Here is a 15,562-nt window from a genome sequence, read left to right as displayed (position 1 = left end):
AAGACTCTTTCCTTCCAATGCGGTCACATGCCGAGCCATGCTTGTCACTCTTTCCTTCATCACTTGACGAGGACGGTTGGAGGCACTTTGGGGCCCAATACAGTGATAAGTTTTTGCTTATTTTTCATACCTTTAAACGAAATTGTGTCATATTCGACTTGGTCTCAGTTGGTGAAATCATACTCCCAATGTAAGTTATGGCTATCGGCACCTGATCCGCATATATTGTGTCCTTCATTCAAACCTATTTGTTCTTCCACTGCTCGCTGTGAGCTTTATGAGAATTTATCTGATTCAGAATTTGCATAATATTGGTATACTGTTTAAAGGCATGCTGAGGACAAACAACATAGACTCTCACAAGTTATGTCTTATACATCGGTTGATTCTGCATCTAGTAACCATATGTTGAACACAGCGGACATTCATAATTTTATTGATCAGCCAGACCTAAACCGGGAGCATGGTTGAGATGCCAGTGAAACTACGTCTAGCTTACAGAAGAGGATGTCATCAGAATCAGGATAATCTCAGAAGTTGTGGTCATTGTCTAAGACTAAGTCTTCAACTACTAGACCAGTGCTGAAACTACACTCGACATCTCCTTTGAAGTCCTTTAGCGATGAGACCATCCCTCCTGACGAACCTCCACTATTGTTTCCTGATGCACAGATCATCAGCACTCCTGGTCAACATTCTTCATCTGGTAGACTACATCAACAACAAGGCTGCAACCTTCAGAGAGTCTACTTTGTGTGTAGACATGTACAACCTCTACACTCAAGACGTCAGATGCTTCTGAGAATCATTTCGCCACTGCATGCACCACAGTCACTGGACCCTGACCTTTTCTTGCAACCATTCAGCACTCACATTATGAATCTGATTTTGAAGAGGAATGGAAACCTCAGTCATCAGCTACAACTACAGTTGCCCTACGTGACGGTTCATCGGCTGCACAAGGTCTGTCGGATGAAGAGGAAACATCATTTGCACACTCCCATTCACGGAAATCATTGTCGTCGGCTGTATCATCTTGTCGCAGTGTGGAAAAAGCTCCCTCCATCGACTCGCAAAGTGCTCGCACTCATGGATCCTGCTACAGCTGCAAGTGTTCACAGTCTGCATCCCTTTGTCAGAGACATGGTCATAGTTCTTACTCTTCATCAGATGCGGATTGGACCTCGTCTGACAGTCAAAGGACTGCAACAGAGCTCTCATCTCTAAAATGACTAACGAGGACATCAACATGATGTTGTTTCCTCCAATTGTGCTGATATCTAGGATCCCGAAAACTTTGTCAGCAGCCTTTCAGACAGAAACCAAGTACCAGCTACAACACATTCCAGCCTTCAGCCCTTGTCGATTCTACTACATCACAGGGAACACTTCATGAAATCATCCTGCATAGATGAGGACCACAAGCATATCAATGAGACGCGCAACAGGTCCTACAAAGTATAGGATCAGTGACAGGTTCAACTGGATACAACCACTCGGTATACCTTCTTCAGACTCGCCTGTTCCAGGGCTATCAACGAGGCTCTCATCTCCAAGTTCAACCACTCTGTAACTGAAAAAGATAGGATGATCCTCACTGCGCTCACCAGCTCACCACTCAGAAGAAGGACCAGCAATTTATTTCGGTACATCTAGCCTCTACGTCTGCAGGATTGAATCTGCTACCCCGGCAAGGATTAGCATCAGTGTCATATTGGGGCGACATCATATTAATTAATAAAACCTTGTATTGTGCTGACCGTCACCCAGGACTCCAGGGAAGTAATGATGACAAAGCTGGACGACACTTTACCTACTGTCCTCAAGAATACAATGCTTGTGGCAGCAAGAATTCTTTTCATCGCTCATCTGGAGGAAGCAAGTGCTCCCATGGAACAGGACATCCTGCAAAGGAAGAAAGCGGTGAAGATCAGGTCTTCCACCACCAGCTATTCCCATACAACCTTCACAAGTGGGTGGATGTCTACAATGCTACTGGAAGAATTGGGGGACTTCTCAACGATGTTTACATCATAAACCTCCTACGAGACCCCGCTACAAGGCAGCAGCACTCTTGCGTACACCAGGGATCAACAAGACTAGCATTGAAAGTGTATCTCTAACGAACTAAAACATGGAGACAACATTTCAAGTGCCTATTCATTCCATTATCTACTGCAACACCTACAGAAGTATATTCTTCAACACTATCTCAGTATGGATGAAAACCGTTATACAGAGGGCCTACAAAGCAGCAGGACTTGAACTTCCACGAGCTTCCAATCCACACTACATGGGAACCATGGTGTTGACTCTTGCTCTATATAGAAATTGCTCGCCAACAACTATAATGAAGGGCTGCTTTTGGAAATCAAATTCAGTGTTTGCCAGTCACTATAGATGGAACATTGCCACAGAGGATGTCACTGGCATTCACCAGTTTGGGCCACTTGTTGTTGCACAACAACTAACAGTTCCTCGAAGGTGCTGAGTTTCATATCATGTGACTAGTAGAGACCGAGAAGCTATGTGGAATATAATGGTTGGGAGTTCATGCACATGTTTTGAACAGGCTAGCATGAGTGATTATGACTCTGTACTCGTAATGAAGATACTTGTACATAAAGAAGGGTTGCAACTGGTCTTGATAGACATCTTGACTTGCAGTTGCATTGGACACTAGCAGGACACTGGCTGATCTATATATCATCACGTTCCAGTCAACGTGTGTTTCACGAGAAGACATTTTCGACTAGATGTGATTCCTCCCCCCTATCTCACAGATTAAAATTGGAAGAACAGGACCAAAGGACTGCCATTATAGTTCCGGAAAGTGGGGGGAAGTACTGGATATACTTATATGGCAGTCAAAAATCTAGCGTGGCCTGACCCACCACCATTTCCATCAGATTCTTTAAGTATAATAAGCATGAGTCAGGACAAGGAAAAATATGTAATTTTCTGAGTAAAATTGATATTTTATACTTATCCTGACTCATGGCGTCAAGCCTTCCCAGCTGTCCCTCTCAGGCACGCTGAATTCAGAGTAATTCTCGTGTTGGGCTTATGAGATTTCGGAGAGAGTGCAGAAGCATTGCTGGTCATGTGACCGTATTGGTGGGAAATTGAGGCTTCCTGTGGTTGGGGGTATTTTACATTCTCTTCAATTAGAAGGGAACTTCAAGGGATTTCAAATATTCGCTATCTTCGCATCGAGGGAGGAGATAAGCATAATAAGCATGAGTCCGGCTACGTATAAAATATCAATTTTATTCCGAAAATTACATTTTGTACTCAAGAAAACATCCTTTCACCAATGTGAAAAAATAGTGTAGAGAGTTAAAGATAAAAGAAGAGACCTCTAGAAGGCATGGATAGTGTTAGTGAGGAGAAAGTTACAAATGAGACCTTCAGTAGGCATGGATAGTGTTTGTTAGGAGTTGAATATTGGGTTCACTTGAAAACTCATGATACCATGAATAGTGATTGAAATAAATAACCAAGTCCCATCTGCCAGTAAACCTTCTAGTCTTGTTACAGCTGGACACGTAATGTATGAACACGGGATGAGGCTGGGACGAGAACTGCCAGGTGTGAAGGGGTTACAGAGGCAGGCTCAGTGCTACCTTGCTTCGCTCAACGCTCTCCGTCTAGTCCGACCAGAGTACGCCTGGATTGTCAAGCCTGTGTCCATGTCCAAATACTCTGAGGTGAGAAGTGCTCCTTATTGATAGCAGAACACTTACAGGCGGTGAGGTAGCTTAGTGGTTAAAATACTGGCTCATACCAAAGATCCAGGTTCGATTTCCCTCATGCATACAATCTGTGAAGCCCATTTCTGGTGTCCCCTGCCATGATATTGCTTAAAGTGGCATTAAAACACTCTCTCTCACACTTTCTGTCACTCACTCGTTCACTCACTCCCTCGCTCACTCACTCACTCACTTTCAAGGTTCTGATCAGTGCCTACTCCTACTCTGCTTGTATAATATATTTGAGAAATGCAAGAACTCTGCTTGTGGTTGGGCAGTTCATTGATGCTTTGTACAAGCATTGATCAAAATCACACACTAAGTAAGAAATAGCAATTCTTAATGTAAATGTTTGCTGTAATAGCAGTCAGGCCAAATGAACTCAGATTTAGAAGTTTAGAAGTAAATATTTCGAATCAATCATTCAATGCGCTGTATCTGACCATGGAACTAATTACAGTATATCAAACATCAGTGCAACAGATTAAGAGTTATCTCCCTTAAGTGCTTTAGCTAAGCTGAGGAGCGGTGTGGCAGCCTAGTAGGTGTTCTTTTGTCATGCTGAAGACCATGGTTCAATTCTCCATAACGGTACACTGTGGGAAGCCTATTTCTTGTGACCCTTATTGTGATATTGCTGGAATATTATTGAATAAGAGGAGTGCAAAACCAAACTCACTCCCTCAGATAAGCTGGGCAATTTGATTGGTAGAGTCACTTTGCAGATCCAGGCATGACACTTTTCAAGATGTAAGCCTACAATATAAAGGATGACACAGCATGATGACCAGGCTTATAGGTCCTTCTGACTGTTAATCTTCACTTTTGAAGATAAATGATGATAAATGATGTTAATAACGTACCCCAACTCAACAAAGATGATTGAACCCAACTCAGGGATCCTGAATAGAGAATCTGTCACAAACAGTTCAAATACATAACTAGCAATGAACTTTCAACATGCCCATTAAAGTATCCTGATATTATTGGTTGGCACAGTTGGTGTTTAGTCTTAATATTTTGTTCCTCAGTTGACATGGTTGGTCTTCTTGAGCAAACGTCATATTTCCACAGTATGAGTGTTTGATGTCAGTGTTTGAGACAACTCCATCTTCTGTATGCAGGTATCGGATGACGAGGAGGAGCCAGGCATCTCTCCTAAACATGGCCTGGACGGAGCAGAGAAGGAGGCACATGGTCGTAAGTACCTACTAGATCCCAGGATCACTTCCAAAATGGCCACTTGGTCTTCAGTTCTGCTTTATGTCATTCAAGAACAAAACGTATCATTCTTAAACAACTTTTTTTTTTCAGTGAAGCAGAACTCAGTACTGACTAGTACTGTTTCCAACTTGATTTTGACCCATGAAGATTTGTTTTTGAATCGATTTTCAGTAACGCATGCTTGTTGTAAGAGGCACCGAACGGGATCTGGGTGGTCAGACTTGATGACTGAGTTGACTTGTCTTCACATCCCAGTTGTGTAGGCTGATGGTCATGCTTTTGATGACTGGGTTTTCTGGTCCGGAATTATTTTCAGTCCACCGTCATATAGCTGGAGTATTGCTGTGTATGGCCTAAAACTAAACTTATTCACTCATTTGATTTTAAAAGTAGATGTTTTTCCTGCATTGAAAGCATTCCTGTAATTATGATAAAGAATTACAATAAAGATGAGAGTGTTTGGTTGTGTCTCAGTATTGGTTGCATGTTGCACCAGTGACAAGGAAGATGGGAGTGTTTGGTTGAGTCTCAGTATTTGTTGCATGTTGTGACAGTGACTAGGAAGATGGGAGTGTTTGGTTGTGTCTCATTATTGGTTGCATGTTGCACCAGTGACAAGGAAGATGGGAGTGTTTGGTTGTGTCTCAGTATTTGTTGCATGTTGTGACAGTGACTAGGAAGATGGGAGTGTTTGGTTGTGTCTCATTATTGGTTGCATGTTGCACCAGTGACAAGGAAGATGGAGTGTTTGGTTGAGTCTCAGTATTTGTTGCATGTTGCACCAGTGACAAGGAAGATGGGAGTGTTTGGTTGAGTCTCAGTATTTGTTGCATGTTGTGACAGTGACTAGGAAGATGAGAGTGTTTGGTTGTGTCTCAGTATTGGTTGCATGTTGCACCAGTGACAAGGAAGATGGGAGTGTTTGGTTGAGTCTCAGTATTTGTTGCATGTTGTGACAGTGACTAGGAAGATGGGAGTGTTTGGTTGTGTCTCATTATTGGTTGCATGTTGCACCAGTGACAAGGAAGATGGGAGTGTTTGGTTGTGTCTCAGTATTTGTTGCATGTTGTGACAGTGACTAGGAAGATGGGAGTGTTTGGTTGTGTCTCATTATTGGTTGCATGTTGCACCAGTGACAAGGAAGATGGAGTGTTTGGTTGAGTCTCAGTATTTGTTGCATGTTGCACCAGTGACAAGGAAGATGGGAGTGTTTGGTTGAGTCTCAGTATTTGTTGCATGTTGCGACAGTGACAAGGAAGATGGGAGTGTTTGGTTGAGTCTCAGTATTTGTTGTATGTTGTGACAGTGACTCGAAAGATGGAGATTTTGGAGCTGCTGGACATTGAGAAAGAATACATCTTGGTTGACGCTCGCCTCCGCCTGATACGCAGAAACCCAGACCCCTCTCTTGCTTCAGGTTGGTACAAACAGATCAGTTTGATTTCCATGTCAGTAATAGTCAAAGCCCTATTTCACACAACAGTTGTTTTTACCCTTATTGAAAGAAGTGACAGTTCTAAGTTGATATCAACTCACAGCTTTCAGCAGAAACTGAAGGACTTATCTAATTAATTTGAGCCATTCAGTGATGGTTTGTTGACAGCAGGTTTGACCAAATAATCAGTGATTGATATTATGGGACAACATTCACTGAATTTAATGAAGATGTTTTAGTAATTAACCTTACCCTGACCAGGTCATTTGAGAAACCCATCATTTTGGAAAAATTTGGAAAAATGTCCCCAGTGTCCAATATCTACAAGAAATGATTGGGTGGTCAGGCTAAGTAACTGGACTGGTTCCTTGTCGGACATCAGCTGATTCTGTCCAGTCTGTTAAATAGCTTCCAAATTATGCCCGAAATGTGCTAGACCACAAAATAATTCACTACCCCAAAATCTGAATGAAGACACGGGTTTCATCATAAGGCTACAAATATGATGAACATTGTGATGATGAACAAGTCAGTGAAAGTGATACATTTACAACATGCCCCATGAAAATTCATTAGCCAGTTGGCCCACTGAATATGGCCCGACTGGATTTTATGGCCAGTGGTTATTGTGAACACCGATTCTTTCACTGATTCTAGTAAAGGCTTGTAAGATTCTATAGAGCTGAAAAATAGCTAAGATGAACACTCTCTCATTCACTCACTGCTGTACCAGGGCAGTGACGTAACCTTGACACAGGTTTGATTCCCAACATGAGAGCTATGTGTGAAGTCCATTTCTGGTGTCCATGCCATGATATTGCAGGAATATTGCTAAAAGTGGCATAAAACTAAACTCACTCACAGCTGTACCAATGAAGAGGTGAGGATAAGCTAACCAGTTCCACTCTAACACAGGTCCAACTCCAGGACCAGATGAGATGGTGGGTCTCCTTGTAAACTCAGGCCTGTTTGACCGAGCAATTATTGTGGCCAAGTACTTCAACCTCACACTCAACACTGTCTTCGAGAATCTGGCACTCAGGTAGGACTTTTTTTCTAATTCTGTAACTCTATCATATGATGTAACAGAAACAGGCTGAAAAGTGTAATAGTGAATGGTCATTTGCATTTCATGTACATCCAGAGGGGGTAAGGGTCATTTCATCCCCCTTCTTCCAGATTATATCTGTAACATTTTCATCATTGCCACTTGCACTTGTAGGGCAGTGGGGCAGCCTAATGGCTAAAGTGTCCACTTGTCACACTGGAAACCTGGGTTCATTTCCCCTCTTGGGTGTGTGAAGCCCATATTGCAGAACTGTGGCTAACACTCAGTCAGTCCAGTGTATGCACCTTAGGTTCTGACAACAAAATGCATCCCTGTTTTACTGGACAGCTGTAGTTTGTATGTAATTGTGATTTTAGGGTAGATCTGAATAGCATTGATGTCTGTCATATTTGAAATGACAGTACAGAGCACAATCATCAAAATTGCAACTGATTGAGTTATCTCATACCAAAGTAAATAAATGAAGAAAGTTTGTGGTGTGCTTGATTGAATAATGTGTTGTGTTGTCCTGGAAGATGTGTGCACCTGGCCAAGGGAAGCAACTACTTCATGATCGGAGACAATGACCAGACATCAGAGGCGTGGGACTGGCTACAGGAGAACCACTTCAATGCTGGGACTGTTCAGAGGGACAAAAGGTTGGACCTAATGCCATGTTCACAGCCATTATGTCGCTTTACACTCAGCTATTATAGTCGAGCCAATTTGTTTGCAATGTAAATTAAAGTCATCTATCTTCTGGTTTGAATTTGGATTTCTGCTGGAAATACAGCTCCTTCCTGTTCACTACCATTGTATGGTACGTTGTATCCATATTATCATCTTGCTGAGCTTGTCTGATGCAGCATTAGTTATTCCACTTGGGGCCCCAGCATAAAACCATGTACTGCTCTGCCCATTCACTCATTCCAGCACTATATCCCACTCTTCACATCTGGGGGTGGTTTGGTGAGGTAGCCTTGTGGTTAATGCGTTCACTTGTCATGTTGAAGGCGGGGGTTTGATTCCCCACGTGGGTACATTGTGTGACGCCTATTTCTGATGTCTGTTGACCGTTGGATGCACTCCATTGCCAGTCTGTTGCCTTGCATGGTCTCCTCCCTCACCTGAGCCTGCAAGCCCTTTTGATCTACTTGCACACCCCATTCTGTTGCCCCAGCCATCTATGGCCAAGTATGCTACTCTAACGTGTGTTACAGTGCAGCTGACCAGGCATGGACCCTGCTCCAGAGTTACCTTAGCAGCTACGAGGACAAAACCACCCGCTACCACAGATGTGTATCTGAGAAGCTGTTGTCTCATGGCTTTGCCCTGCCCACTTGGTTCATCAACACATACAAGGTAGGAAACACGCCTCACATGTAACAGGTCATGCCGCAATCACCATGTCTCACAGCAGGAGGCAATTTCTGAGTATTTTTGTCACTGTTGAATGTGGATTTCTGTATGTCAAAAACAAATATAGCTGCCTGGCATACAGGACACTGCAAGGGGATGGGGAGCCAGGAACTGTGGTGCCTATGCTGATATGATGAATAGGGGTTTATCGAGGGATGAACTCACCATCAAGTAGCATTCAAGCAACTGTTGTACAGTTGAATCCTTTCTATATACTGGCATCCTGACTTGAGGCATTTGTAGTTCCTACTTTCGTGGCCTCATCCAAATATCTGCTATTTGTTATCAATTTCCTCCATTTGTTATAGTCTGCCATTTGTCACTACATACTTTGCATGTATACTTCTCATAGTCACTTCCATTGATAATGATCTATGAATTACATTTCTTTCAGGGAAGCCTAAAAGATAAGTACATAAGTCAACATTGATCTGGAATGTTAATATAGGAAGGACACCTTAAACATGGTGTAAGATAGAGTTGGTTTGAAGTTGATTCGGGTCACTGACAAAACAGTGAAACGTTTTTAACATCATGGTTATTTGTTGCTGTAGGAGCTGAACTGTGCAGAGCTGCTGCGAGTGTATATCGACTATGACCTCCTGGAAGAAGCTGCTGCACTAGCCACGGAGTACATCCACGCAGTGACAGACACACTAGCTGGAGTAGATAGGATCATGTTTGATCTCAAGGTGGGGACAGATGTGTTAATCAACTTTTGTGTGTGTGTTTGTGTGTGTTATGAAAATCATTGTCATGATCTCCCCAGAAGTGGTCGAAGTAGGTGACATGTAGAACTTGGTGTTTTCTTCTGCCATCAAAATTTGATGATGCAAAAGACAGACATGAGAACAAAGCACAAGAAAGAAACACAAAGAATACATCTAAGGGTCTTTTATTGCAGATTTACATCAATCTAAAAAAATTCAAAATGAAACCAAAATCAGAAATCTGTGATCCACAGAATATTCTCATGTCTGAAAAGAGGAAGCTCACTACATGCTATCATTACTCAGGATATGTTCTTAGATATGGCATCTCACAGTACATTTAGTGAGTGAGTTTAGTTTTACGCCGCACTCAGCAATATTCCAGATATATGGCGGCAGTCTGTAAATAATCCAGGCTGGAACAGACAATCCAGTGATCGACAACATGAGCATCGATCTGTGCAATTGGGAACCGATGACGTGTCAACCAATTCAGCGAGCCTGACCACCCGATCCCGTTTATCGCCTCTTACAACAAGCATAGTCGCCTTTTATGGCAAGCATGGGTTGCTGAAGGCCTATTCTACCCCAGACCTTCACGGGTCCAGTACATTTAGTGCCCAACAGACCATGAAACTGAAAACTTCTGGAATCAAGGGTCTGTTCATTAATAGTGGTAAATGATATACAGATTTTCAAATGATTTGTCAGTCTCTTTAATGAGGCTGATCAATTTGTGATTCAGGGTTGCCGACTGAATGCTCAGTGTGTGTGGTTGCCTTATGTCTGCATCGACCAGCTCCTTGCTGCACTGCACGATCACCAGGAACAAATAACATACAAGAAGGTGAGTACACCTGCAAATATGCATCTGTTTCCCAATGTACCAGGAATACTGAAGTACTTGAAACAGAGAATCAGTGTTATCATGGTCTCCTGGAGACATATGAGAATAATATTGGTTTATAGAGTAATGAATAGTAAGAAAGTAAATATTTACTATTTTTTCCAGATTTATGAGGATTTAAAGCAAACTGTTACCAGATATCAAGATCGTGTTGAAAGAGACAGTCAGAATCTTTCCAGAACGTGATAAAGGTTTCCTCCATTGTGTAATTTGTGTCTGTGCACCAGAGTGTAAAGTGAATTCCTGTGTCATCATCCAATCAAAGGCATATGAGAACAGCTGTGACGAAGGATAATGCCAAGACCTCATAGTCTGAATCATCAGAATCATGACATCAACATCTTTTACATCCCGGCTGAATCAAAGTATCATTTAATTAAACTACAATGTAATTATCATCTGTAAAATAAATATTCATATTTGTCAAAATTTGTGTTATGTGATTTTTGTTGTCAGCAGTTTGGCATAGATCAAGGTATTTTGTTGTTGTTGTTGTTACACAACACCATTCCTGCTATACAATGGTGTCCTGTAAGTACTAGTAGTCTGGATCAGACAATCCAATGATCGACATTATGATCATCAGTCCAAGGGTACGAGGATATGCATCAGTGCATCAGTGTCTGCGGACCAATTCAGACACAGAATCTTCCACAGGGAATCTTTTATTTTTCATACAGCGAAACCTGTAATTAAGTTTTGGAAAAGTCATGAGTTCAGATCCTGATCTGCCATGATTATCACATAACTGCCAGCATCATTTAAGAACACAGAAAACCTGAATTTTGTGGCTGTCCACTAACAAATGACTACTACAAAACAATTTTCAGCAAACAACCTAGAACCTTCTCCTTTCTAGAACATTCTGTGTATAACATATTCCTTTCAGCTGGACGCATACAAACTCACCCCTATAGTTGCTTTGCATCCAGTTCAAGTAATACAGTGCTAAAAATGTAGATATAATCAAATTACTGTGTTAATTCATACCTAAAACCAAACAGCAGTAATGGTCTTTTGCATTCCACCTACAATACAAGAATGCCCTTTGACCTCCCATCCTATTACTCTGCAAATTTGTTTTCCAGACAAAATATAACAAGAAGACAAAGTCATTGAATTCCCCTGCAATGACCACATACTTTTCATGAAAATGTCTGAGTTATGATTATTATCTCTAGTGCCAAGTTTGATGAGGAAACATTGACCGGTTTTAGAGTTCTGCTCCAGAAAAGAGCACAACCACCAAATTCAGTCCAAGTCAAACTTGTTGTCATGGAAGTGCCAAATATATTTTATTCAGAATTCCCAAACTATCATAAGGCACCAGTACACCACCAGAGCTATTTCTGTGCCATGTTTGGTGAAGAAACATTAGAAGGTGTTCCAGTTCTGCTCTGGAAAAGAGGGCTATCACCTATCTCTGTGCACCGCAACACTAACTGTTCCAGTTCTCTGTATCATTGCAAACCTTATCACAGCGTGTTGAGTGTGGGCAACCACTGCATTTTTACTGTTTTACCATACCCAAACCATTGCTATTGGTGTATTGCTGCTGAAAACTGGGGGGTACACGATTACCTAAAAGCTTGAAGTACATCTTGATGCATGTTACAAAGAAATGTCAATGTTGGAGTTTAATGAATAAGCCCTTACAAAACTGACAAGTTGTCAAAGGTGATGGAATGCAAAAGTTCTTTTACTGGTAAAACTAGGCAATTATAACATTTTATATGTTCTGTTCTCTGTTAAGAACTTGTGATACACATACAATATGAATAGTAGTGTGGAACTTTTAGTCAAGTGGTCTATGTAGAAGGTTCTGTTACTCTGTCAGAGTGCTTTTACATGAATGGGGCACTTATAATAATTTTGTAATGTACCAGGGTTTCTTAAAATGCTTGTCAATATTCCTCAAATAGGCAGTGTATGTTAATGTGGACCAGGCAATCAAGGGGATGATATGAGTAACACTTCAAGCTATGTAGGTTATATGATACACATTGAACCAAGTAAAGCAACAGTTCAGACAAATTCTTCAAACATCTCTCGGTACATCTTGTGACAATGTTCAGTTACCATCATCAGGCTTAACACATACAAGACAGGAGAAAGGTTAACAGAAATGGCAAGTTCATTTGAATTATTTAATTCTGTATCACAGCTTTTTCAAATCATAATCACAAATTCAACTTCAACAATCAGGCATTATCTCTTTCATACAAAGACAACATCCACCATTAATTACCATGCAACATAAAGATTTGGAGAACAAGAGAGATCCTGAAAAGTTAAAACAATGTACCAATACCATTCTTACGGGGCCAAATTATACTGAACAACAAGAGAAACACAATTTTCGATAAAATGGAATTTAAAAAAAATCTGACAAAAAGCCAGCTATGGGTTTCTTTTGCTGGTCATGTATCAACATTACAGCAATAATTACCAGTTCCTACAAGTCAGAAAAATCCTATTTCCTTAGTTGAAATTAAAGATAACGTTCAATTGTACATTTTCTTATCATGGCACACAATCGTGAACAGATGATTCTCATACAGTGGCATGTGTAGGCTGAGGATGAGGGGTGAGGGTGAATTCAATTTTACGCCATACTCCGCAATATTCCAGTCATGTGGCAGCTGTCTGTAAATTATGGAGTCTGGACAGGACAATCCAGTGACCAACAGCATGAGCATCGATATGCACAATTGGAAACTGATGACGTGTCAACCAAGCCAGCGAGTCTGACCACCGATTCCGTTAGTCGCCTCTTACGACAAGCATAGTCGCCTTTTATGGCAAGCACGGGTTGTTGAAGGCCTTTTCTACCCCAGCAAGTGTAGGGACTTTGCAAAATTGTTTACTGACATGGTTTTGTACATATCAGACAAGACTGTTCATATCCTTTTTCCCCCGGTAACTTATTTCATGTTGGCACAAATTATAAGACACCTGCTTATTATTGAGTAAAGACAACTAACATATATATCTCATATATTTTTCAGGGTCAGCTGATTTACCCTGTGCTGATATCCCCCTCCTTTGTTTTTTTCCAAAATCAAATATGTTTCTATTATCCTCAAATATAAATTTGCTAAACACAATATGTCTGTATGATGAACTGGTCGATCGTAGTTTAATATCTTTTGTGTTTTAGGGGGATATTATGAGCAAAACACTTCATGAATAACATACCTTATATTATTTTACATATATTATATAATTGAGTAACTTTCAAAGTCATAACAACAGCCAAATGTTCACTACTGCGTAACAGGTTAATGTCAAGTCATTATGACTTCCTAATGTTTTCTTTTTCGTAATTGTCACAAGGCGACTCCATCCCTCCAGTCCACATCCCCAAGTCCCTTGCTACAAGCTACTACTTGATACCTCTGGACCCTTGTCCAGATGTTCGTTTACTAGTTTTAGCTGTACTCACTACCATGTAATTGGATTAAATGCTACTATTAATTAACTAGAGGTATTAAATAGTGGCTTGTAACAACAGTGGACTAGAGGAATGATGTCCACAAGGCCACACTACGCACAGGTATGAATAGCTGTTCAGTTCATGAAAAGGACCCAAATACACCACTATTGACAAAAGAGGCAATAATATCGACTAAATGCCTTGGAAAGTTTGGCATTTGACAGATATATCAGGATAAAAATTATATCGGGTACTCATCAGTATCAGCATTTTTGAGAAAAAAAACGTTTACATGAATGAAGATCTTTTATATGCCTAGCCAAGACTTCAATATTATCACAAGAAAGAAAACAAATTATACAATTATCATGCATGCAGGACCACTACTGCTACTAAACCTTCATCATATGATTAATGTTTCATACAGCATTGTCAACTATTAAGCAAATGTAACGGAAAACATGTATGGAAACAAAAATAAATTTGATACACTGATCATAGTCACAACAGCAGCATTAACATCAACACTAAAGAATCATTTGGTTTCAGCATAAAAATGGACTTGTTCCTACAGGAGCCGTTTTTCATGCTTCGATTTAAATGGTATCTTTAGTCATCATTTCCAGGAGTTAATCTTGAAGATAACTATTGCTGATATCCAATATTCAGGGATGGCAAAAGAAAAATCTATTTTCAAACAAAACTTAATATCGTATCATTGAATACGAGGTTCAGGAAATGAAACGATGGACAGAACTGTTAAACGATACTTGGATCTGCAGTAAATTGGCATAACTGAATATTTTGATGAGCTCAGTGGTCCAAAGACATTATATTAGATTCTGAAGCATGTATCTGAAACAATCTGAAGTTGCAGACAATAAGTAGCTGCAAATTACATTGTGTAGCCAAGGAATAGTATCTCGGTTTCCAGTAGACAAACAGAGCGATCCTTTCCCTTGCCATTCTGGATGACCTTATCACACCTTCCTGGAAACTCAAAAAGTAAATGCCATTTGTCCCTGTAAACATCCCCCGCTGTTTGTATAAAGAGCATGGTAGCAAAGTCACTTTTCATTCTACCAATAATTAAATGAATCATAGAAAATAACTGCAAAAGTAAATTAAAAAAACACAGCTCATTTAGAGAGTAAAATATAGTCTTCAAATATAAAATTACTAATTAGATCAAACACAGTGTTCAGGAATAGTGTCTGACCCACTGACAAATCCGGCAGATTTGCGAATGGTCATACAGAAGTCCCCAACCTGCTGGCCTTAGTGTCTGACTGAATATATCACAATAACATTGTCTGAAGTTGTTATTTGTAGCATGTGACACTTTTTCACTTTTTACAAATTGATGTTTATAATGTTTGTCATTATATAATGTTAATAATTTCAAAGCAAAAATATGAGAAATATTACAGCTGTAATGTGTGTTTAATTTTATTCTATGAGTCCTGTGAATTTTCAGTGGGTCAGACAGACATCTGAAACTTACAGGACCCAATGTCCTGTAACTTTGAAACAGCATTCATGAACACTGCAAACAAAACAAAACCACACAGTTCCATTTTAACATAAGGACACTGTAGTGTCAGTTTTACAGGTTAAATGTTACACACATA

The 15,562-nt window shown here is 40.5% G+C and overlaps 1 protein-coding gene across 2 annotated transcripts in view; it reads left to right on the top strand.

Moving 5' to 3' along the window:
* Positions 1-10,924, top strand: part of LOC137262258 (nuclear pore complex protein Nup160-like) — a 36,788-nt gene extending 25,864 nt beyond the window's left edge. For both annotated transcript variants that reach the window (XM_067800065.1, XM_067800064.1), the window contains exons 28-36: positions 3,541-3,710; positions 4,877-4,952; positions 6,283-6,393; positions 7,327-7,453; positions 7,996-8,118; positions 8,680-8,821; positions 9,433-9,570; positions 10,334-10,435; positions 10,601-10,924. In XM_067800065.1, coding sequence (XP_067656166.1) covers positions 3,541-3,710; positions 4,877-4,952; positions 6,283-6,393; positions 7,327-7,453; positions 7,996-8,118; positions 8,680-8,821; positions 9,433-9,570; positions 10,334-10,435; positions 10,601-10,681 — 1,070 coding nt within the window. In that variant the 3' untranslated portion in view covers positions 10,682-10,924. The remainder of the gene's footprint in view (positions 1-3,540; positions 3,711-4,876; positions 4,953-6,282; positions 6,394-7,326; positions 7,454-7,995; positions 8,119-8,679; positions 8,822-9,432; positions 9,571-10,333; positions 10,436-10,600) is intronic.
* Positions 10,925-15,562: the final 4,638 nt, after the last annotated feature.

The sequence above is a fragment of the Haliotis asinina genome, chromosome 14 (genome assembly GCF_037392515.1).
Source record: "Haliotis asinina isolate JCU_RB_2024 chromosome 14, JCU_Hal_asi_v2, whole genome shotgun sequence".
Lineage (NCBI taxonomy): Eukaryota > Metazoa > Mollusca > Gastropoda > Lepetellida > Haliotidae > Haliotis > Haliotis asinina.
This window is presented reverse-complemented; position numbering and strand designations above follow the sequence as displayed.